Source organism: Protobothrops mucrosquamatus, unplaced genomic scaffold (assembly GCF_001527695.2).
Source record: "Protobothrops mucrosquamatus isolate PMUCROS unplaced genomic scaffold, P.Mucros_1.0 scaffold734, whole genome shotgun sequence".
NCBI lineage: Eukaryota > Metazoa > Chordata > Lepidosauria > Squamata > Viperidae > Protobothrops > Protobothrops mucrosquamatus.
Genome location: NW_015387008.1, coordinates 122327 through 148097, shown reverse-complemented (window position 1 = coordinate 148097; position 25771 = coordinate 122327). Strand labels below are relative to the sequence as shown.

At 34.6% G+C, this 25771-nt stretch overlaps 2 protein-coding genes across 5 annotated transcripts in view; one reads left to right on the top strand and one right to left on the bottom strand.

Annotated features, from left to right (window-relative positions):
• Nucleotides 1–335: 335 nt before the first annotated feature.
• On the top strand, nt 336–21478 carry ELF5 (E74 like ETS transcription factor 5). Of its 3 annotated transcripts, none has more exons than XM_015818398.1 (7): nt 336–475; nt 4267–4394; nt 6781–6837; nt 7733–7783; nt 10815–10883; nt 13485–13680; nt 17366–21478. In XM_015818398.1, the coding sequence occupies exons 2-7, from the start codon at nt 4268–4270 to the stop codon at nt 17460–17462; spliced, it is 597 nt and encodes a 198-aa protein (XP_015673884.1). In that variant the 5' UTR covers nt 336–475; nt 4267; the 3' UTR covers nt 17463–21478. The 3 variants fall into 3 exon arrangements, with proteins under 3 accessions (XP_015673884.1, XP_015673882.1, XP_015673883.1); XM_015818396.1 differs by having other exon boundaries at nt 6781–7014; XM_015818397.1 differs by lacking the exon at nt 10815–10883 and having other exon boundaries at nt 6781–7014.
• The window catches only part of LOC107289609 (catalase-like), a 51033-nt gene continuing 43789 nt past the window's right edge, over nt 18528–25771 (bottom strand). The window contains exons 11-13 of one of the 2 annotated variants that reach the window (XM_015818395.1): nt 23418–23504; nt 18692–18709; nt 18528–18587 (exon numbers count right to left, since the gene is read on the bottom strand). In XM_015818395.1, the coding sequence (XP_015673881.1) occupies nt 18528–18587; nt 18692–18709; nt 23418–23504 (165 nt within the window). Of the gene's footprint in view, nt 18588–18691; nt 18710–22899; nt 22972–23404; nt 23505–25771 lie in introns of those variants that run through there. The other variant, XM_029284577.1, reaches the window with a different exon arrangement.

Here is a 25771-nt window from a genome sequence, read left to right as displayed (position 1 = left end):
CTAGGGTTTTGATCTATAGAATATACCCCAAAAATAAAATCTACTTTTATGTGTACTCAATAGTTCCATTTTCTTTAGGAAAACACAAAACAAGTATCAGATAAAGGCGATTATGCCTATTTGGAAACACCACCACCCCTATTGTATCCAAGTTACACAGGGAAGGAAAGAGGTGGGGTTTTTTTTTTTTTAGCAAATGGGTGAATGTTCAAAACTGGACTCTTCTCAATTTTAAGAGCAACTTCTCTTCTTTTCAGCTGTGTCACACTCTGTATTATCATTGTCATCAAAGGGGGTGTGTATAAAAACCTGAAAAACCAAACAGACCTGTCTGGAAAGTGTTCCATATATCGGAGAACTGCAGGTGGCCCTTCTCGCAGTTTACACCTCACTGAGCCGGAAAACCTCTTGGCTTTGAAGATTACTTTCGGATCTAACCTTTCCTTGAGAAGAAAACAAGTGCTCCCAGCTGCACGTAAGCTTCATTTACTCCTTCCTAAGGGCTCTTAAGGAAAGTCCCCTGCTCCCAATGCTGAATGGTGTATGTTGTGGAAGTAAATTGGCATGGTTTTGTATTAGTCCGTAGTATTGCCCTCTCTCTTGGGAAAAAACACAGCCTGCAAATGTGAGTGTGACATTCAATCTAATGTTCAGAGAATTGTAATTAATGTCCACTTTCTGGCAATTAGGTTCCACAGAACATAGTGAGGTTTTTCTACCAAAAAAAACCTTGGGCACCTTTAGACTATAAACATTCTCTTGACATTGGTTCCCAAAACTGTTTGTTACTGGATTTGGTTTTTGTTCTTTGTACTTCTCAAAAATCAGTAAAATAAAGAATGTCATCAATGCCAAAACTGTAAAGTAATCCTCTATTCCCATTATTGATTCTAGTAATTTTTTTTTTTTTAAAAATTGGTCATATGAAGAAAAGCTTCTGGGGCTATAGGTATGTTGTGTAATACTATTGATTTGTTTTCTTTTTACTGGATTGTTTTTAACCCAGTTTATGGAGATTTGAGATGTATACTGCTCAGAATTGTTTATGACTGAAGTGATATATAACCCTAGTAAAAATTTTAAAAACTGAAATTAGAAATACTTATATCCATATGGGCACTTTTTAGAACTAATATAACAGTTATCAGATTAGTGTGCATAGGACATTGCTGTATAATATATGTGATACTTTTGGGGCCTCTAGTGGCTGTTGCTATTAAACAAATCTTACTTAAAAATCTTTAAATCTTTCTTACAAAAAATGTTGCCACCTACTAAATTGGAAGACATTTTATTAGCCAAGTTAATAGAAATAATCATTTGATAAATATAAATATATATCTTTTCTGATAAATGTAATGGGCTATATTTAAAAGATGTGGTTGAGTTATTAAAATCAGCAAGACATGGCAGTACAGTTAACATCTGTTAATTCCACATAGTCATTTTTCCCCAGTATATAATAATCTATTAATTATTATACCCCTCTTTCAAAATTCTAATTTCTTTTATAACTCTTTCCAAATTAGTTTTTATAATTCTGCTAAAGGAACTCTCACAAAAGAAAAAAAAGTCATCAGATAGATATAGACATAGGTATAGCTACAGAGAATATGACTTCTTTTCATATACATTAACTCTGTATATATGTAAGTAATAGGTTTCACTTCTGATCTGATTCACTTTCCTCTTTCAGAGTGGTTTTCCAAGCAATGGGTTTAAATAAATACTAAGTGTAAGGCAAAAACAAATTGTAGGAAAATATGCTTCTTTAGTTCACAGTCAGTGAACCAATTTTATCCCTTTTACACTAAATACATAGTTGTCATCATTAACTTTTTTCAACAACTATCTTTTTAGAAAGTATTGGGGGTCAAGAGGCAAAATCTGTATTCCTTTGCTTAAGTTAGCCTTGCAAATATTTCCAGTTTTGATTGGTTGTGGATCATGATAAGAATCATTAATTTGTTGTGCATCTTTCTCACATTAATTTTAATTTCCCCTCTTCTTCTGGCACCAAAAACAGTTCAGAAATAATTTAGTGGGAGTAACTATATATCATAAATATATATACTTCTCTTTTATTCAAATGTCTTGTTACCTATTATCTTTCTTAGTCATATTTTAGGTATTATTTACAAAATATTAGGGTTTTGATAATGTACACAAAAGGGTGAGGCATAAAGATATTTCATTATAATAACACAGATTGTTATTGTCAATTAGTATTCTTTTTAAAAATTACAGTTTTAGTCACAAAAACTTTGTGATGCTGTTCCATTTTTGTGTTTTAAAAAGAAAACAATAATAGTTTGTACTAAGTTTATTCTTATTTGCAAGAAAACTGACTGAAATCAATAGATTTTTACATTAGTCAAACCTAGTCCATGATTATCTGATTTTGACGTAGAGAAAGGTTGTGATCCAACAAAACAAATGTGGGTATCAGCAAGTTTTCTGCTCTTATTAAAACTAATTTCTTTTTCGGTTTATCCAAAAATTATCTATAAATGAAAATTATATCGCTAATGTGTTTTTAAATTTTCTTCTCCCCACCTTCTTTATTAACATGTAATAGAAACATAATTAGAGATTCAGGTTTAACTTCATCTTAGCCACATACATAACACACAGGTGTGTATCATTTAATTTATTTGTTTAATTTATTAGAAGCAATTTCTGCCCTATGTTTTATGTGTTGATTTCTACTCATGCAATAGAGTAGATGGTATTCATCTATGGAGCTTCTCCTTCTCTGGAGATTTTCTAGAAGAAAATGGACAGATATCATTCATGGATAGCTCATTTTCCTGCCCATTAAAGAGGTTGAGACTAGATGCTCTTTGGGTCCCTTCCAAATCTATAATTTTATGATTCTATTGTTCTCTAATGTGGCCAGTTAATTCCACAAATTGGTTCTGGGATGTTCCCCAGCTATTCAGTACAAATTGGATAAAAGCTTATGGTCAACCACAGGAAAGAAAGGACTAATTATTGGGAGATGCTTTAGATACATTATTATGGACTATCCATATATTCAACTAAACCTAAAAATTCAGTATATCAGAATATCATTGACTTTTTGATCACTCAGACCACTTCAGTTCTACAGATCACTTAATTAAACACTTACTTAAACACTTACTGAGAAGCAGTTTGGTTTAGTGGTTAAGGTACCAGGCTAGAAAGTGGGAAACTATGAGTTCTAGTCCTGCCTTAGTCATCAAAGCCAGCTGGGTTTGATTCCCTCTCTCTTGGGATTGTTATTGTGGGGAAAATAGGGGGAAGAAGGTGAGCTGAATATATTCACTGCCTTCAGTTATTTGTAGAAATAATAAAGGTGGGATTTAAATAAATAAATAATTTAACCACAGTGTTACTAACAGTAACTAAATGAGGATGAGGATGATGAGGATAATGATAAAATACACATTGTCCCACACAATTTGGTAGTGAAAATCCCATTCTGATGACTGCAAACCTTTAAAACATATGGTAAGTATCAGCATTAGCAACAACAGACAGTTTGTGAAAAAGGAAAGAAAATGGTGTCACCTTTGTCCTATTCAGCCAGGAGTTATTAGCTAGATTTTTATGGATTCATTTTGGTTCACCCTGTTTTCTGCACAAGGTGTTTTGTTTTTTTTAAAGCCATCTTAATTTCTGGAACACAGAGATTTGTTAATCCTTTAATTACAACAAAATGCCAACTCTACAGAGAATAGCATTATAATTTACATCATTGGTGAGCATTTTTTGCTAAGCAGGACTTGACAAAGTCGCCTTGTAAAGATACTCAGATTCTTTCAGATAGTTGGAAGGTAACAATTATGATTATTAAATTGAGATTTTTAATTAAATATTAATCTCCACAAAGCAAATTTAGCATTTCAGAAACCATTTGGAGAAATATCAGAGGAGAGAAAGTAGCCATCTTGAGGAAGAATACCTCCAGGAGAAAACAGTTTCCTCTTTGGTTGCCATCAATCAAATTTTGGATTGTTTGTATAGTGCCATCAACACTCCACTGCAGGTTGATCCAAGCAACAAAAAGAGCTGACAAATGTCTAGTCCAATCTTACTAAGAATGGGTCAATGCATGACTTCTTTGCTCAACGCTACTCACAAAATATTTTTTAAATGTAAAAAATATATTTGGGAGTTTCTGTTTCTGTCACTATTGTTATTATGATATTCATTATGTGTGATATTAAAGCAAATAATTAAAGGTGAACAAGTGATATGAATAATCATATGATATTTTAGGATGATGCTGGACTCCGTTAGCCATAATACCTTCCTGCCAAACACAGTAACGTGTGAATCCTTGACATCGTGGTCAGACGTATTTGGAATAGTGGATGAACAGTACTCACTTTTTGATCATCAAACAGGTGAGTAGACATCTCATAGTTTTACTTAACGATTAATGAAAATTGTAATAAAATAAAAGCCTTCACCTGGTGATATTCTCAGAAAGGTATTTCCAGATGCTTTACAGAATGAGTTTCTTGCTTCCTAACCATTTTTTGTTTATCTGTCACTTTTACAATTCCATTGCCATTTATGAATATAAGACGATCTCAGATTGTACTAAAATGTTTTTAGGCCAATTCATGAATAAAGAACTCTTTTGGATATGCTTTTCAATTTCTATGACTTAAATATTTCTTCTAAAGATGGGGAAGAAATTTATTTAGTTGCTTAACTTCCTGCTATTTGGAAGAAAAAGATATCTGTGTAAAAAAAATTAATCTGATTACCTATAAGTCATTAAAATATCCATAGTAAAAACCCGAGGCTTTATAGCATGTCATTTTGCATCATAGTAATAAGTAAATGCAAGACAGTATTTCTAAAATTTAAATATAGCGAATATTGTTCTCTGGAGGATGATCCACAACATAGTTTTATTGATTGCTGTTTAAAAAGGAAAGACCCAGACTAATTTCTAATACAAGAACCATCACTGTTTTAGCAGAAGCATCCAATATTCCTCAAAATTAATAAATAGTAGAAATACGATCATCCAGCTGATAATATTTGTGCAGCAGATTCTGTTGAAAATCTTAGTTTGGATGTGCACATATTCCATTAGATTCAAGTGTTAAATCACTATGCAAATGATAAAAAGAATGCAAAAGATTCATTCTTATTATTTCTTTGTAACTCAAAAATGATCAGCCTTTACAACTCACAGAACTTCCACTGAATTTCAGTAGCAAACTATAAATACATTATTTTGGCAGAAAACAAGTCTGTGAAGCATTTATTTATGCTTTGCATGCCTAACAATATACTATCCCTTGAACAAAACAAAACAAAATAAACTATCCAAAAATCCTAGCTATTCCAACTTCAAAGTCTCATTCAACCCCCCAAAAATAGTCCATCCACATTGTACAACTTCATCCCATATGGAGAAGAAATTTTCATAACATACACCAAGAGAAGTGTAAAGGAATGCAGGGGAAAAAAATCCATTGTGCAAATAAAATCTGTTTGTATAAGGTAATTAACCCATTACTATATTTTTGTATAGATTCTTGTGAGAAGATGAGCTTAAAAATCCACCAGCAAAAAAAATAAAAATGAAAAAGCTTATGAGTTTTCTCCCAAATGACTTCCAAAATTAATTTAGAAGGTAAAGAACATGAAAAGTCTCTCTCTCACACACACACACTCACACACACACACACACACACACACACAAACACACATACAAAGACACACACATACAAACTTTCTTGTCTCTATAGGTATATATAACTGGGTTAATAAATGTTGTTACATAAGGGCATAAACATTGCACTTGTAGATTCAAATACAGATTATTTTGTTTGTTATTTTATCTCCAGCCCTGATACTGGATAAATAGCTTATGACATAAGAAGTAGGAATGTACTTAGTCTTTCAACAGAAGTTTTGATCAAAACATGGAAGTCAGAGAAAGAAGGAAAGCAGAAGAGCAATGTTGTTATCTGGACAGAGCTTTGGAAGAAGCTCATGTGCAGAATGTGATGGAAAACAGTCTCTTGCCTTAATTGTACATCCAATGATTAAGGCAATTGTTTTGATTGCTCCCAACATTTCATGCAAATACTTTTCATGTTTACCTTTTTTTGTTTCTGTGAGCTGCCTTATGAGTTAGCTGAACAACTCAGTAAATAATTTTTAAAGCAATGAAATATCCATTACTATAAGAGATTAAAAATTGTGCTAACAAAATAATCTGAAAATATACAAAATTTCTTTGTGCCAGTGCTAACTCCTTTCTATCTTGTTGCACTTCCTCCATTCTGTTTTTCATAACTTTTTGTACAATCTTCGTCTTCCATTTCATACCAACCCAAAGAGAGATTCCTAGTTTAGGATCAGGCATCCTTCTATCTCATAAATGTGGCCTATTGTCACTAACATTATACAATAATGCAACAGACGGCATTGTTAGCTTGAACTGACATTAAATAACATTTGGTAGTGTGGCTTTGGATGTAGGCATCCATTCTTAACTACAATGATGGCAAAATGATTAAAACTGCAATGTGAAGTCTCCATGCAAGCTCTATCCTTTCATTCTCATATTGCAATGTTAATGCAAATATTAAGGAGTATGCTTTGCATCATGACATTGTATTGTTGTGCATGTTTGTTTTCAGTTGCCCACTTCCTTCTGGACATTTATGGCTTCAGAAGTTGATCTGAAGTTCTTCATTAAAGTAAACAACTAAGTTGTTCAAACTTTAACTACTGGATTTTTTTCTCATCATATTGTGACAGCTTGTGATTCATCCTGGACATCAATGCATCCAGAATACTGGACAAGACACAATGTCTGTGAGTGGCTACAGTTTTGCTGTGATCAATACAAATTGGATGCTAACTGCATTTCCTTTTCCCACTTCAACATTAATGGTCACCAGCTCTGTTGTATGACCCAAGAAGAATTTTTAAATGCTGCTGGAATTTGTGGTGAATACCTCTACTTCATTCTCCAAAACATCAAGATTCGTGGTCAGTGTGCCAAAGATTTAATCAGAATATTACTGTTTCTTTCTGGGTGTAACGCTCAGCCTTATGCAAAGTATTGAAATGGCAGCCAGTGAGACTGCCATGTGATGCTAAAGCACAATCTAGCAGACATATCCAAAGAAAGAAAGACCAGATAAGATTGAAACAATTTAGAAACTCATTAAATCAAATTAATCCTTGCAAAATTAGACCAAGAGATAAGATCAGGCAAAGAGAAATGAAAACCACAAAAGGCACCCAAAAGCAAAATGAGATTAAAATGAGGAAAAAATATAGAAAAGAGTAAATTCTGACTCATGGGTCTAATCAGGAATGTTCATGGGAGAAGGGGAGTGTTTAAAAAGTTAAAATTGATTATTTTGACCCCATCTAGGGACAGCCCTTGGACTAATCCAGACTGAGAAGGTAATTCATTCAGCCCACATGACTTTGAATCATGTCCCTCTTCAGAGCCTTAGATCTCATCTCTAGCAAGAGCTGTGATTTTAATAAATAAGATGGAGCATCTGTAGGTGTGTCTCAATGATGGCTCTTTTGCACCATTTTTAAGAAGAAATTGAAAAGCTAAATCACAGCACAGAACAATCCGTTCACCTCAGAAATTTGTTTTTTTTAAAAAAAAATTGCAATTGTACAGAAATTCTAAGTAAGGCGTTTTTATTATATACAATAACACTGTAATCTATATTTGTTTTTACAGGTATCTCCTTCTTTCAGGACAATGAAGATACAAAGTCATCTGAAAAAGACTGTAAGGGAAACTTCAAAAGTTTGTAATAAAATTGTTATAATAAATGAAATATTTCAGCTGGGGTTAGAGGTTCTCTCAGCAGTCGCATTAGTAGTTTACTCTCTTTTGTTCTGGCTGCAGAAGAACAGTGGGAGCAACCTACTCCCAATGATGCAAAGGCCATGACTGTATAAGTTACAGTTTTATGTGGAAATGTCATGGCGCACATATCAAAATTTGCCTCACAGACACCCACGGTCACAATTAATGCCATGTTTCCTTGTTTCCTTTCAGAGGAAATAATTATTGGATTATGATCCATCTTCTGCATTCTTAGAGCAAAATGCCTGTTCAAAATCATTGCAGAATGTAGAGCCCCAAAGCTCTTTATATAAAAAAATAATAATAAATCATCTCTAAATAAGATCTAGCCTCCCATCAATCATCTAACCTTTGAGCTTTTGTTCAGAGTATGGGGTTTTTTGTTTTAGACCAGCTGATAGCAGAGCAGCATCAAGTATGATTAGATGCTAGGTTCCTCCTTAATCATTTTCAGTTTGGCTTGTAACTGATTTTGTAGGAGACTTCTACAAGGAGACTAAAATGGGAAACATTTCCTCGATCACCGGATTGAATTAATGCACTTCTGACTGTGCCATTCCCCCTACCAAACTGAAAAATTAGAAAGAATATTGATATGTATCCTCAGATAAATATATTTTTCCTTGATAGGGTGAAAAGTTTGTGCATAGTGTCAGGTAGGCGTAGAATTCTCGCCAAAGCTTTTTAATGTCTACATTAAATATCTACAACTGGAGCTTTGGAGATGAGTGCTGTAACAGTGCCAAAGAATTTAGATCTATATCTCATAAATTAAAGATCTAAGCCTGACAGGTTAGAATTTAGGCAATGTTTGGAAGCTGTGATCAAATAGACTAAGATAAACAGACAGTTGAAATCAGAAAAAAAACATTATTGAGTTTTCTAATGATTAATAGACAGCATGCTGTCTATCAGCCCAAGTTCACAGTATTGTTCTTACATTAGATGCTGCCTTGCTTTTCAATGATCAGACAGTGTAGTAAAAATAACATTTTTCTGACAATTAAATCTTCTATTCAAGGATTTATCCTCCTTGGACTTTATGATTCTAATCATGTTTTCCACATTAGACTACTGTAATACAAGTAGTCCTCAACCTACAACAGTTCATTCAGTGACTGTTCAAAGTTACAACAGCAATGAAAAACTTGACTTATGACTGTTTTTCACACTTATGACCATTGCAGCATCCCCATGGTCACATGACAAAATTCAAACATTGGCCACTGACTCATATTTATGACGGTTGCAGTGTCCTGCGGTCATGTGATCATCTTTTGTAACCTTCCGACAAGCAAAGTCAATGGAGAAGCCAGATTCACTTAACAACCATGTTACTAACTTAACAATGCAGTGATTCACTTAACAACTGTGGCAAGTCGTAAAATGGGTCAAAACTCACTTAACAAATGTTTCACTTAGCAACATAAATTTTGGGCTTAATTGTGGTCCTTAGTTGAGGACTAACTTTATGTGTTTTATGGCTGAAACTTTTACATGGTTTACATTAAAGCCTGTTGGCCAAATATAGGTACTATTTTGAATACATCTTTGCATTTATAAATTGCAAATGAAATGTTAATAACAACAGATTATCGTTGATCAAGTGGGAATTTAACTTTTTAGTCCCCACTATGGTCCTAATGAAAATTATTCCTCCAGACATGAAAGTTGCATTGGAAGAAAAAATTCCAGTGTAAATTTTAAGTGTTGCTTCTTCTTGCTTCTGTTAGCTGCCATCTGAATAATTGTTCCCTTCCCCTTTCTAATACCTGCTGTTTCATTTTTTTTATATGTGCAACCAGTTCCCATTTACCTTTTTTCTACATTCAGCCTCCATCAATGCCCTAATTCAGCTGCCATCAATTGTGTAAGACAGGGGTCTCCAATCTTGGCAACTTTAAGCCTTGTGGACTTCAACTCCTAGCATGGCTGGCTGGGGAATTCTGGGTGTTGAAGTCCACAAGTCTTAAAGTTGCCAAGATTGGAGACCCCTGGTGTAAGACATTTGATATCAAAAGCCAGAAGTTTATAACCCCACCTCGGAAGCTATGGAAGTGTTTCCTGGTGAAATTGAAGCAGATATATCAGTGTTAAGAGATGGTGGGCTAAATGGGAAATATATTCCTTGGGGAGATTCTCCACAGAATGACTGTTTTTTGAGGAGTGATTGATAACAAGTTTTTTATTGCTTTTTGAAGGTTTATTTATTTTGTTGCTCTTTTTGTGATTCATTTTCAGCAGGAAATGATATTCAGTAAGTAAATGGGACAGTTCTTTCATGCGATTTGCATGGATTTGGTAACATGCAAGTCTGACTCAACCCTAAACTCAGCGTAATTATAAGTCCATTTTGATAGTTTCAGGTTGTGTAAGTCTCCCAGAGGTCAGATGTGTATCTTTACCAACCGGTTAGCTATGTGCATGCTACAAGACCAAGAAATGCAAGGAAATCAAGGCTGTTTAACTTAGCCTGGGCACTGAGCAACAATAAAATCACTGATTAACCAGCCAATTTTGCCTTCGTCCAGCGAGCTCCTTTGCCTCTATTTGTTATGCTCCTTGATTATAGTTTTTCTCTCAGACAATTATGCTCCATGACTATCATTCTAGAGCAATGTTATAATATGAAGTACTATTTACCTAGAGATGGTATCAGGGCACACTGTGTTTTCTAGTAACCATCTTTTAGATCATTCACACTTGACTAATGATGATCTTTCCAGGACTTTCAGTGGTTATTGATGCCATTTCAGCTAATTATCCAATTTAGGGTTAATCATTCTCTTTTATGATCAAGTTGGGTTTTTAATTCTAAGAAAAGCCTCAGACCCACACTGGTTTAGTGTTCCATAGAGTTTTATTCAGAGAACATGAAGACTTGTTTAAATATCACTGAAATTCATTCAAAATTATTTACATTTATTTTTTTAAAAAAAATATCTTCCAGATAATGATAAGGCATGTTTGAGAACAGGTGGCCTCAAGAGTCAAGAGTTTCAAGGTCACAATAGAACAAGTAGGTATATTTCTGACATCTACAATCTTATATATAAGTATCAGAGAATTATTAATACACACACATATATTCATATTTACAAAAATTAAACCAAATATGCAGCTATATGCTTTTACTTTTAAAAATAGTTTCTTTATTTACATTATATACCTGAATTTATATACATTATAGATACATGAATTTATAGACAGTTTATAGGCTAACCAGTATATAAATATCTCTTTATATATCTTACGACTATGCAGACTCTGCCAAATACATATAACTGTAAATAAGAATTCTATTAGTCAGTATAAGCGTCACTTTCGGGAAGAAAGGCAGAAATAAAAACTCTGAACATGCTACCTTTGAACATGTCATTGGCTGGCTTGTTACTGGAGAAGAAATATGAAAAGCAGGCATTATGAACATTGACAGCCTAAATTATAAATGAAGAATCATTCTTTTCTAATAATTTTTATATGTAATAAATGTGTAAAAGATGTGAAACTTTAGCTATGACTACAGCTGAATATGGAAAAAAGCTAGATACACTGGATAAACTATTACCAAGAAATCCTGCTTTAAAAATGTTAGTCTGTTGTGATATACCTAAGGTAGTTTCTGAACCTGGGCACCCTTCAGAAATACAAGGTTCAGTTCCCCCTTTTTTTCTGCAATAGCTTGGCCATTCTGAGAATTGAAGTCAATATGGGGGGGGTGGGGTTTCAACCACAGTTAGAGGCCATGGATCAATAGACATCACATGTAATAATAGGCTCTGAGATTTAGGTGTTGTTTCTTGATCTCTCAAGTCATTGCTAAAATAAACCATCCCAAATCCTTAGCAACAGAACTCTGAGAAATGAAAAAACCATAGATTATCATTTCAGACTGCATGTAATTATTTCTTAGCAGCATTTATGCTTATGACTCTCATGACATACAGTATGTCATATGTCGGCCAACTTAGTTGTTAATAAAAATACTCCCTTCTGATTTCTTTAACACGGATACAACATCCTAGGTCCTTGCTTTATTTGGATCCTGGATCATTTGGTATTCCAAATGTGCTCATGTCCAAGCCAATGAATCTACAGCTGTCCTTCAGACTTCCCATGTAAACATGTGGAAGCTCAAAGAAATGAGAGCAGGGCTGTATCCACAGCTCCATTCTTCTCCTATTCTAAGTTCTTCACAAATGCTTGAACAGGGCTCAATTTTTGGCCTAATCTGCTCCACCAGATTAAAAAGAAAAATCAGGAAGTCAGGAAGATCGTCAATAATATATGCTGCCGTGAGCTTTGTGGATTATGCTGCTTGTCAAATGTGCTATTTTTTAAAATTAATTTTGCAATTTAGCCTCAAACTTGTCTAAGGTCGGTATATTCCTCACCTCATTATAACCTCAGGTGATGACTCTGCATTTCTGATCAAACCTTTAAGCAAGTCTGGAAAGTAAAAAGAGGTCAGACAGTATCTGCTCCTTAGATTACCACATCATCCTTAACTTCCTGCTACCCCAGCCTATGTGATCTCAGCAAAGATTATTCAAATACACTCATCGTTCATCTACTATCTTAAATTGTTAATTTTCTAATAGCATGTGGGATGACATAGAGAATTCTTATTGAAGAGATACCCAAGTTGTCTGAACCCTAGGGGCTATGAAATATATGGGAATATAATTAGTCAAATATATAGTCAAAATCTGAGGCAGATAGGTGGTTTAGAAATATGAAATATAAATAAATAAAAAATAAATAAAATAGAGCTTTTGAGAAACAAGAAGTGAAATCCAATGAGTGAGGAAGGAAAGAAGGAAGGAAGGAAGGAAGGAAGGAAGGAAGGAAGGAAGGAAGGAAGGAAGGAAGGAAGGAAGGAAGGAAGGAAGGAAGGAAGGAAGGAAGGAAGGAAGGAAGCAGGCAAGCAAGCAAGCTTGGGATGGAAAAGAGCCTCAGGAGACAAGAAGATCTTCACAAAATATCATACTGAAAAGATGATCATGCTCAATTTTGGAAAGGGATGGAATTAAATTTTCTGAAACAAGAATTATGGGATGGGGTGCTCATCTGCAGAAACTGCATTATATCAATCTATCACAAAAGATGTCTTCCAGAACAAAAGGCCTTATTTTCAAGAGAAAGTCTATTATTATGTCTAAGCCCTCTTTCTTTTTAGATTCATAGAGGTTGGTCCTTTCAGTTTTGCCAATCAGGAGGTTGCACACTAATTCTTCTGATTATTTCCATTTGGAATGGCAGGAAAATAACTAAAATAATGAAATCCATCCAGTGGGATCTGACAGGATTTAGAAAATGGCACATGATTGATTACCCTGGCTCTACTTATCACTTGACAAAGTGATGAAAACTGCATTGCACATGGATGCTTGGTAGTTTTCTATATTATAAAGCAAAGGAATTTGGTCTCAGTGTTACCTGATTGGTTCTTTTTCCTAACTATGCATAGCCATTGGGGGAAGCCTATGCTGGACTGCTTTACTGGCATTATTTTCATCTTAGGTATATCATTGTTTTACAATCCAAGTAGCATTTTCTAACCTCTGATAATTTGTCACAGAAAAGCTTTTCTTACCTCTATTCATTTTCATTCCTGAAGGTCTGCAGAGTTCTCACTTGTGGGAATTTGTACGAGATCTTCTTCTGTCCCCTGAAGAGAATTCCGGTATCCTTGAATGGGAAGACAGAGACCAAGGCATCTTTCGCGTTATTAAATCTGATGCTCTGGCAAAGATGTGGGGACAAAGGAAAAAAAATGACAGAATGACTTACGAAAAGCTAAGCAGAGCACTCCGGTAAGTTAATACTTTAAGAAGATATATATAATGCTGGGTAGGAGCTGGGCATTTTGCATATGTTATAACAGTTTTATGCAATCTTCTTTGGTTTTTGTCATTTCCAGACCCAATTCAAGTGCCTTATTTGTTTGTGTGTTTGTTTATATTTCATAGTTCCTAACTGCCCATCTCCCTCAGATGCCTATATTAGCCTATAAGGAGCTTTCACCATATCTAAAGACCTGCTCTTCCCACTGTTTTTACTGTACCCTAAAAATCATCTTCAGAGGCTCTGTTCTTAGTGTCTTCCTAAGCTGAGTGTTTTTTAAAGTTTTATTAAGATTTATTATAGCATAAAATATAATGAACATAAAGATTAAAAGGAGGGGAAGTATGTGAGGAAAAAGAAGGAAAAAAAAGTGTTGACTTCCAACTCTTTCCAACACAGCAAAATACTAATTCAATTACAACCTCAACTTTTTACTTTACCAATAATTATTATAAGCCAGTTCTATAACTATACAATTATTAAATTGTCAAACTAAATTCTGGTTTAGGTTTTTTTTCTACTTCAAGGATAAAAACCAATAGATACAAAGCAATGTTTCAATAGAAACAAGACCAAATAAAACCTCTTTGTTTAAAACAGTTTACATTGCCATTTTAACCAAATCCATTTTTTTTCTCCAGTTGTGGGAAGTGATACATAAAGGTAGTCTTCGACTTACGACCACAATTGAGCCCAAAATTTCTGTTGCTAAGCAAGATACTTGTTAAGTGAGTTTTGCCCCATTGTACAACCTTTCTTACCACAGTTGTTAAGTGAATCTGACTTCTCAATTACACTACAACTGTCATAAATATAAGTCAGTTGCTAAACATCTGAATTTTGATCACGTGATCATGGGGATGCTGCAATGATAGTAAGTGTGAAAAACAGTCATAAGTTTTTTCAATGCCATTGTAACTTTGAATGGTCACTACATGACCTGTTGTAAGTCGAGCACTACCTGTTATTTCTATTCACACGTATAATATTTCTAAACTATCATCATTTATTTTAACAAAAGTAACTATACTCTCTCAATTCTTTAACCTTAACAGTTCTTTTATATTCATTTTAAAACTCTAATCATTTTTTTAAAACATTCAACTTTATAAATAAAATCAGTTAATTTAATCAATTAAAATCTTTAAGTCACTCCCTCCAGCTTGTCTCATAAAATAAAATATTTTTCTTTTTCAGAATGTCAATTAAATAGAATAGAATAACAGAGTCAGAAGGGATCTTGGAGGTCATCTAGTCCAACCCTCTGCTCAGGCAGGAAACCATTTCAGACAAATGGTTGTCCAATCTCATCTTTAAAAACTTACAGTGTTCCACTGATTAATTGTTCTAATTATCAGGAAATATATAAACTTCTCTTTTTCTATTCTCCAATATGATTTTTAAAATATGTATATCAACATTGTCAATTCCCATTTAAATTTCGAAGTGAAAACTTATTTTCCTGAGGATTGTAGATTTACTTGCACTTTACTTTCCTCTTCTTCTTTCAATTGCACTGGAGGACTTATAATTAAACCATTTTCATAGGAGCACGGTTAGTGACAGATTTATATTCCAAAATCGCAGCTATGTATTGTCAAATATGCACACAGTAGCCTCAGTAGCTTAATAACTTTCTGCACATGGTTGCAACTCTGGATTACTCCTCTTTCTTCTAATTACTTGAGTAATTTGTTCATCTTGGTCCTCATGTGACATCTTTGGCATTTACAGGTAGTCCTTGAGTTATAGCCACAACTGAGCCCAAAATTTTGGTTGTTAAGTGAGACATTTGTTAAGTGAGTTTTGCCCCATTTTACAACCTGTCTGGCTACAGTTGTTAAGTGAATCACTGCAATTGATAAGTTAGTAACCTGGTTGTTAAGTGAATCTGGCTTCCCCATTGACTTTACTTATCAGAAGATTGCAACAGGTAATCTCATGACTGTGGGACATAGCAATGGTCATAAATGTGAATCAGTTGCCAAGCATCTGAATTTTGATCACATGGTCATGGGGATGCTGCAAACATCGTAACTGTGAAAAATGGTCATAAGTCACATTTTTCAGTGCCATTATAACTTTGAATGGTCACTAAATGAACTGTTGTAAGCCGAGGATTACCTATAGTTGAATTGTTTTGTTTAAATACTATTCCAAAATAAATTTTGCAATCCCTGTCTGATTTAGATACCTTCTATGTTGCTTCATCGTTTTCGGTATTTTAGCTCCCTCTTGTGGTCAAAGAATAAATCTTTTTTTTAAAAAAAGCTTTTTATAGATCAGCTGGTATCTCCTGGCCAATCAGAATCCTTGGTAGGTAACTAATGCTAGTGATGATGTTACCTAGTTTGGGTAATATAATGTCTGCAAGAAAACAACCAAGTGAGAGAGCATCAAGGACGCCTCATTTCAATCTGAGCTCCAAATATTCTCATTTATCGCAGTCCAAATCCATTAAAATCAAAAGATTTCAGCCTCCTACAACAAACAACCCAAAAGTGAAAATTATAACCCACAACCTCAAATAAAGGCGGAAAATTCATGAAAATGCTCAAATAAAAGAGCAACTTTTTAAATCCTTACGTTTCTCCATCAAAATAAGAAATAAAAAAGGATTCCACAATTCCTTATTTCAGGCCACCTCTGGCCACCCTCCTCCTCATTATTCAACAACGGCACAGATCTTCAAAAAGGAGTAACAGGCTGTGAGAAGAGAGAAAACAGCCTTTTTTAGTTTAGTAAAGATAATAATCAAATAAATTTAAGAAGTGAAAGGCACAGCTTATTGTCCATTTAAAAAATAAATTTCAAAATGGCTGCTTTTTCAACAAGGAAGTAATTGCAGTCCCACCTCTTGTAGGGTGATTCTAAGACTCCTACTAACCCAGGAGACTCATATATACTTAGGGGATTCAGTTCCCTTATTTGTAAATTGAAAACACTTTTCCAGATTGATCATCTTCACTGAAAGTTTCCAAGCCAAGTGGTTATTGAGGGACAGGCTTTCTACACTAGCTATCCAACTCTGAAAAGCTCTGCTCAACATGGAAGAGTGGGCATCAATTTTATTGGGGGCCTTTTGGTTTAATTTTATTTTGGTTTTGGGTGTAAAACAAATACAACAATTTAATACTCCTACATTTCATTTTCAGGTACTGTGAGCTGATTTGGGAAAACTAGATTTGAGAGGTAGCATGCACATTTTAAAAGTAAAAATTTCTGTCCAATTTGATATAGGTTAACTCATTCCAAAGATGATCAAACTTGAGCAGGATTAGGGGTGGGGTAATGCTGCAGCTTGACATGTTCTTGAGGGAGAAAATGAGTAAAAAAATTACACATTCATCACTAGAGTGCTTGCCAGCCTAACCCATACATATAACGTTTAATACCCTTACATTTCCATTTTGCTTGACAATAACCTGACAACTTTACTCTGAAAAGTAAAAAGAAAATGTTAGAAAAATAAAATATGGCCAAGGGGTACTGGATTCCCAGATATCTGAGAAAGTTTAAGTTCTGAGACAATTAACGATGACTTTTGCCTACGTGAGCGGAAGCCCCTGCTTTGTCAAAACCAAATGTTTCATGCTGTCATTCAAATGTAGTGTTCAGGTGCTTCTAATTCCCATTTCACTGTTATTGTTGCAGGTATTATTATAAAACTGGAATTTTGGAACGAGTTGACAGGAGGTTAGTGTATAAGTTTGGAAAAAATGCACATGGATGGCAAGAAAGCAACTCATGAGATACCCATATCTTTGAACTCATTATCCAGTAAACAATGTGAAGGTCAACTCCAATAGATGGAGGTTCTCTGCCGGCTTTTCTAGATCAAGATGGCCATATATTCTGAATAACTGGATAAAATAACCATTAATAGACAGTTTGGATCAGGAAATGTACTGTCTTTGCACTTTTTATCTTCCGTATAACCTGCATGGCATAAACACCCATACATGGTTTCAATCTTTTCAGTAAACTCATGCGGATTTGCTCTGAAAGCCAATAAGAGTTTGTCATTAGTACTTAAAACTAAATCTCAGCATTATAATATTTCCATTTTGAGCTTGATGGAATTTTGAATAAGATTTTCTTGATATCATCTTTATATTCACCCATGGGTGGGCAACCTATTGCCATGTGGTCTGTATGAGTTTTTGTAATATTTTTTATAGGCCAGAGAACCTTAGAAGTAGTGCCTCTAATACTCAGCAGCAGAGTCCAAGAAACAGAGGTGCAATTTCCTATTGTTTGAATGGAAAATAGTGTGTGTGTTTTTTTTAAAAAAAGATGTGTTTAAATAATATTAAAAAGCACTCAAATATAAAAGAAAAGATCTGCTTCCCAGCTGGTGAAAGATAGTCCATGTCTACCATCGCATTCCAATAGGTAACGAAGTATACGGTAATCATTTTTCTCTATCGTATCAACCTGAATGTGGATATGTGGTCTTCTAGATGTAGTTAAATTGGAACTCCCAAAAGTCTCAGTCAATATATCCAATGAAAATGGGACCTGGATCTGATTCACCAGCACTGGAAGGCCTACAAGTTCTCCACTGCCTGTCCTCTTGCATTAAAAAACAGTTTCATCTTGCCTGCAGCAACATTCTTTGGGACGGTTATGCTGGTAGTCACAACAATATCTGTTACAGCATAAATAAATAAAAAAATATTTTGTGGTGTATGAAGGTTACCCTTGAGTCCAAAGAGACCTGGGAAAGACTGGTTCTGATTCCAGCTGGACAAGAATTTTCTGCTACTATTCACCTTTTACACATGCGAAAGGAATGGAAACAAATATTCCTGCTTCAGAATTTGTGAAGAAGTGTTTTACTTTTTTCTTCAGGAAGAAAGGAACTGTGTTCTGTGTTCATAATGCCACTTTTGCAATCTGTAAAACATGAAAAGACTTTAGCTATGATTTACACTCCCTCCCTCAATACAAGTTTCTACATCAAGAACGTGGTTGAATAAATGTTTTAATTGGCTTCTTAGGACTGTTAATTCTCTGCCTGGGAATAAGGTTAGTTTATTAACTGACTTACTAGATTTCTACAAAATTGTAACAGTGTAACTTTAACCATCTTTATTATTATTTTAAATTAATGGTACTGCCTTCACGCTATATATTCTTTAGCGCACACCTTTTTTATTTGTTCATATAATATTAGCTGGCTGGGTCTATCTGTCTGTCGATGGATAGTTAGAGATAGATAGATTTTCTTTCTTTCATCTATCATCTATCTATCTGATAAAAGATAATGATGAAAGAAAGAAAAGAAAAAAGAAAGGTATCGATGCTTGATGGAGTGAAATATATCAAGCCTGCCACAGATAGAACATAAATATTTGAAATAAATAAAACTACATATAATGTGAGAGTTACCTGCCTGTGTGTACATAGACCATAATTTAAATAATTTACATTTCACATACCTTTCTGAAAACGAAATCTTGTGCGTTATCAGAGAAGTCATAAACTATTATTTTGTTGGAAATCACTAAACTTTATCCTGTAGTCTTTTAAAATAACAAAGTGGCTCTATGACCTCTTAGCAAGTCCTAATGAATTTAGTGGGACATACTTCTAAGTAGATTTACTTAACTTAAAAGTTGGATATTGACATTAGAGGCGTTGAAGAAATGGCGTAATTATTTTTAAAGCAATGTATATGTATTGTGCATTAATATATTCTACCTCAGATGAAGTTTGATAGGAATAATTGGGCATATTATGGTCATCTTTAAATTAGGAGGTCCTCTGCAAACTTCACAGATCTCTAGTGTCCTCTTTTATAACTCAGTTTTATTATTTTATATCATAGCAATTGTGAATCCTAACAAAAACAGAAGGCTTTAGAATATGCAACTTTTTTGAACATTAAAAATAAAAGCAATGCTGTTGTTTAAATTCAGTTTTCTTATGCTTAGAACAGAATCTTGCCAGCTAGACATGGGGAATCAAATCCAATGCCTGTTAGAATTACAGTTCCCTTACTATCGGCCATTCTGGATGAAGTCTCTAGGAATTATAGATCAAAACATCTGACAGATCCCACATGACATGTCACCAAACTAAGTCAGTAAGACTAAAAGTAAAGCTTGTTCACTGTTCTAATGAACCCAAGAATTTTATTCACATTTTTTTCCTCCATTCTAGGCATTTCACTCTCGTTTCTGCAATGTTTCTTTTTTCGTATTAATTTCTCTCTTTCTTCCCTGGTTGATAAAGCTAAGATAGACTTGACAATCAAGTTGATATTGCTCCAGCATTATCCACCAGTAGGATGCGTGCATCACAAAAAATCAAGACTTTATTATACTGTAATTTTGGAAATAAAATTAAAACTTTGCATTAAAAAAAGGTCAAGATGGCAACCTCCAATTGAACCTCTCTCCCCCTTTTTTTTACAAGTGTTACCATGTAAAAAAGACAGAGCTTTGATAGCATGATCAAGTTTACCATTCTGACTTTTGTGAACTCCCTGCAGTGGTCATTATTTATCTGTTTGCTTAAAAAAATGATAGGCGAAACCTATGCAGTATAATTCTTGGACTCACCCAAACTTCTACAACCTAAGTGACTCCATACTTTCAAGGAGTTTATGTCAATGAACATTGTAATGAGCGAGCAAAAAGGCTAATTATCTACAAAGTAAGGTTCTAAGGTTCAAAGTTAAAAAGTGCTTTCTGTGAAAAAAATTTTTTTTAAAGTATTCACTATTCATTTCCCAAGATCAAGAACAAAATGAACATAAAGTGTTCGTTTTCATTATAAGAGGATTTCCTTTTGAACTTGAGTAAGTTCCCATTTCAAGAAGGAAAAGGCTGGGAGACTGAACTTATATCACAATAAAAAGTCTGGAGATGGGGAGACACAAAAGTCAATCAGCTAGTAGACATGCTCAGTGTAAGAGCTTTGTGTTGCTTTTTGGGGATTCTATAAACTACCAAATTATAGGTACAGTTGGATTCCACCCTCTTGCACACACAAAAATTGTACCTGGTCTTAATTAACTTGATCTTCCCACATATATTTTTGTCATTTGTTCTTGGAGCTACTTTATTATTGTATTTATTTTGACAACCAAATACAGAATGTGCCAGCTTAATGACACTGATAGGATCTAATTTCTAGAATACCAATATAAAACTATATGGTTAATATCTAAATTGAATTTGTAGTAGACAGTCAACCAGACAGCCTATTTTTTTAAAAAAAACCTGCTCTTTTTTGCAAAATGTAGCATGATTTTACTATGTTGCTTTTGAAATAGCAGTGGAAAACACATCCAGCGCATGATCTAGAATAAGTGTGCTATTTTATTAAATATGTTTGTGAGCAAATGTAAATTATTATATTGTAATCATGCATTTCTGGTTCATTGCAGTTTGTAAAGAGTGTATATAAAATGTTTAATTCTAAACAAAACTTGTTTTGATAACTCATATTAGCAGCAGTTAAAAATTCAAAAGCTTTACAAATGAGGGCACACTGAGAATTTACATGGGATATTTTCTGCTTGTAGCCCACATACAATTGGAAATCTTCACTATTTCTTGCTTTTTTTTCTGTAAGAATTGTTATTTTCATAAGAACAGTATCACAGATAAAGTTGTGGGCGGTCTGCATTTAATATTTTGTTTGATCTAATGGTTATTCAATTGCTGTGTAATTGCAATGTTTATTATGATAATCCCAGTGTATGTATTTATCAAAAATGCTTTATTTCTTGAAAATGAAGAACTGTTGAAGGAAGTCAATCATAAGTATTCTAATTTTTTAAATAGTTGTTGGGTGGTACTGACTTAATTTTTTCCCTTCCAAATTTATGTACTCCAGATCCATCCAACTGCCAAATTCTGAATGCAGTTTAGAAAGGCAAAACATTTGTTCAAAAGCCATGCAGGGAGAAATTAATCAGCCTAATTTGGGACAGAAAACTGTCATAAAAATTATCTTTTACTCTTTTTCTTTTAAAATGCTTCACTGGATGAACCCATCAGAGATAAGATTTTAGTATAACTGGTTATTGTGTTCACCTATGATTGTTTTTTATGATGGAAAAAAATAAATAAAATTTCTTAAAAAAAAAAAAAGATTTTAGTATAACTGAAGGGATGATAATACAAATCTAAAATCATGCAGTAGTGCAGTATGAATGACTGCTTCCTTGATCAATTCAAAATTGGCTTGGTCTGGTTGGGCAGACTGGGTGATTTTCAGATTCTCAAAAATAGCTTTGTGTTGCTTTTTCAGTAGAATGAAATAGAGTGTCCTTCAAGCTGAACTTGACTTTTGATGATTCGTGTTGCTGGGGGGGGGGGAAGGTTGACAGGAATACAAAAGTAGCTTGTGCCTTTTTCCAGATTCTTTTTATTATTTTCTGTATATAGCTGCTCAAATCACTCCCAAATCCCAACTATGGAGAATAGCAAGTTTCCCCAAATTCATGAACACTAGATTCTTTTCTATGAACCCCAAATACTGCTTCACTGGGTATGGAGTCTTCTTGGAACTGCTGAAAGGATTGTGTTGTAGACTGGAGACAGATGATGTTGTATCCCTCCTCCTCTGTTGAGAGAGGGTTGTTCAGCTGACATAGTTGGCCAAAATTGAATAGTCTTCTCTCAACAGAGGGGGAGGGATACAACATCATCTATCTCCAGTCTACAACACAGTCCTTTCAGCAGTTTCAAGAAGGCTCCACACCCATTTGCATTATTCAGGTGACCTTGATGAAACAGATAAACCTCCAGGTGGCCTCAATGACTCTCTAAAAGAATGCAAATGACCAGCTGTCTGCAAGGAGAATAAATCCTTCCATTCCCCACCATCCAGTCAGAGCTGAAGAAGCTTCTTGGATGTGAAGTGAAATGTCTTCAAAGAAAAACAAAAAAGTCCAGTTGCCTCATGAAAAAGCACCTTTGGGATAATTATGACCTAGATGACCGAAAATCTCCATAGACATATAAAATATGTTAATACACAAAAATAAACCAAAAGTGTATTATTCTAATGTACTTCAAAAGTATTTCCAGGATAAATTCAGCATTAAAGTCTGGATCACACTTGGTTGTGTATTGCAGTTAATAGCACAGGAGGCAATTCCATTATACATAAAGCTTTTCATAGCTCATTTTCCAGATGGAGGGATTTCAGATAAACATTTCCAGTGTGACTGATAATTACAGGTCATGCCATTTACAGATGAGGTTTCTCCTTTCCAGTGAACGAAGTTTGTGTATTAAGTATGAACTTATTCCTAGAAACCATAATTAAAAAGAGAATTAGCTTGTCTCAATATAAAATACATAAATAATTAATTTTAAAGAGTTTTATATATACACACACACATTTGTTTATATACATTTATGTATATGAAATACTAACAGATTCCTTTCTTTACTGTTCCTTTGTACTTTTTGCTATCTGCATTATGACAAAAGCCATAGTGATACTAATATTTATAGATGCTATTTTAATTCCACTGAAATGGAATATTTTAATATCCCTTGTTAAAATTGGATTCCAGATATTGTAAGTTATATGGAAGAACATACAGTTTTTCAAGCTCTTCTCATTCCTCCTCTAAGTCTGTCCACAGCCATTTGTGTCATCTCTGCCTTAATCTATTTTCAATTGCTTATTCTTTACTTGCTTTCCACAGCAATCTGAATTGATAATGTTTTCTTACCTTTCTTTTTCCTTCAGCATTGTGTCTATCCAGATAGGCTTGAATGCCTGCACCATAATCAGGATGAACATCAGTAAAGTTTTTCACCTAAATTGGCAAAGGACATTGAGGTCATTTGTCTCTTTTGCTAATTCCTGTACTGATGAGGACAAGTAAATTGCTATTGGCACAGAGATCTGAAATTTCAATACACCAGGAGTGTATTTACTTCAATTACTCATATGGCAAATGTACTATTTTTCCTCTGAAAAGCTGAAAAATATTTTTACAAGAATAGAATAGAATAGAATAGAATAGAATAGAATAGAATAGAATAGAATAGAATAGAATAGAATTTATTTGACCAGTGTGATTCAGCACATGGGGAATTTGTCTCTGCTGCAGACGTTTTCAGTGTACATGCAAAGCAACAGAATAATAATAATCATAATAATACAATAAGAGAGGTTGTAAAGAAGATAATAAGGATAATACTGCAGTCATACTACATGGATTATATATATAGACTTGTAAATAGTAAACATATCTACATCTAATTTTAAAATGCTTTATCATAAATGGTTTATTTTTCTACCCATGGTGAAATATATTCAACACTAAAGTTAATCTAAACTGGAAGCTGACAACTTACATTTTTATTAATTTTCAAATTAAAATGTTGAAAAGGCTCCAATAGAACAATTATAAGGATTATTCAGAAGAAAACTTAATTGTGCACAGTGCACCTTAAGAAGGATGAATCTTAGAACTGCAGTCCAAATCAACTACTACTGAAGCTATCCAGAAAGATATCATGGTCGATGGTATCAAAGGTCGCCAAGAGGTCAAACAGAGCAAGACAGATGCACTACCCCTATCCCGTTCCCACCAGAGATCATTAAAAAGTGACCAATCCTGTTTCCGTCCCATATTCGGGCCTGAACCTGACTTGGAAGGGTCTAGATCAGGAGTCCCAATCCCTGTTCAGAACTGTGCGGTGCAAGCAGTGCACAAGCATGCACAGCTCCATTTGTGTGAGTGGCGGGCACCGGCACCCGTCGTTTGCTCAAATGGAGCTGCACACATAAGCATGCATGCCCGCTGTTTCTGTAGAACCATCCTCTCTTCCCCCCCCCGCTAGTCCACAAAGCCAGAAAGGTTGGAGACCCCTGATCTAGATAATCCATTTCATCCAGGAAACTCTGGAGCTGCTCAACCAACTTTCCTGAAAAGGGAACATTGGAAACAGGTTGGAAATTATCTAACAGAGTAGAAACTAGTGATGGCTTCTTAAGAAGAGGGCAGACCACAGCCTCCTTAAAATGCTGGGACAACCTCGTCCCACAGGGAAGCATTAATCACCACCAGAACCCACCTGCAGGTCAACTCCTGAGAAGCTTTCGCAAGCCAGAAGAAGCATGGATCTAAAATACAGATACTTGCATTCATATTGCGTAGAATCCTATGCACGTCCTCAGGAGCAACAGGGTTAAACTGTTCCCAGGTAACTGGCAATAACCTGCCCCAGGTGTCCCCACCAGACCAGCAACCATGCCGACATCTAACCGGGAATAAAGCCAAGCAAGTTTGTCTTCCAAAAATCAGCAAATTCCTCAGCAGACCCCTTCCTCCTTCCTCAGGATGAGATGGCTCATCTTAAAGAGGGTCACTGACAGGTGGTCTGCAGTTCACTGATCTTTACAGTTTGGTATCACCAAGCATAAGATTCAGTACCACAAATCTTTCTAGGAAAAGAAACTGGCAAATCAGAGTCAATCTCTGAGCTACCCATGGATTGCCTGACCCATCACATAATAAGACTTAAGTGGAAGAAGCATACTGAATTTTATAAAAATCAACATGAATTTTTCAGCAACATGCTTTCCAAGTATTTTTTAAAGTGTCAACAGCTGTGGTTTGGATTTTTTTTCCCTTCGGGGACACACGATATCTAACAGAGCACAAGAAATTTCTTTTTCTGTTTCAGATGTTACCTATTTTAAAAAATGAATTGAATTTGAAAGAATGGCAGAGAGACTTGAATCGTTTTATTTGGGAGGGCAAGAAAGCGAGAGTTAAATTCAAGATTATTCAAGATGTTAGAGAACGTGGAGGACTTAAAGCTCCAAATTTGATACTTTATTATGACTCTTGTGCATTAACATGGATGACGGACTGGATTAATTTGTCTAACAAGAGGATATTGAATGTTGAGGGATGGGACTTGTACTTTGGGTGGCACGCTTACCTTTTTATGCAGAAAAAGATTGATAAAACTTTTAGAAATCACATAATAAGGGCTGCACTGTTAAGAGTTTGGCAAAAGTACTTTCTTAAGTTTGATGTTAAACTTCCAATTTGGGTGATACCATCAC

Bases quoted from the DNA above. Each gene is read 5' to 3' on its own strand.
- ELF5 (XM_015818396.1), top strand. From the start codon at position 4,268: ATGATGCTGGACTCCGTTAGCCATAATACCTTCCTGCCAAACACAGTA. The intron at 7,015-7,732 runs GTCAGTGTGCCA...TTGTTTTTACAG, and splicing joins CCAAAACATCAAGATTCGTG to GTATCTCCTTCTTTCAGGAC. The intron at 10,884-13,484 runs GTAGGTATATTT...TCATTCCTGAAG, and splicing joins TCAAGGTCACAATAGAACAA to GTCTGCAGAGTTCTCACTTG.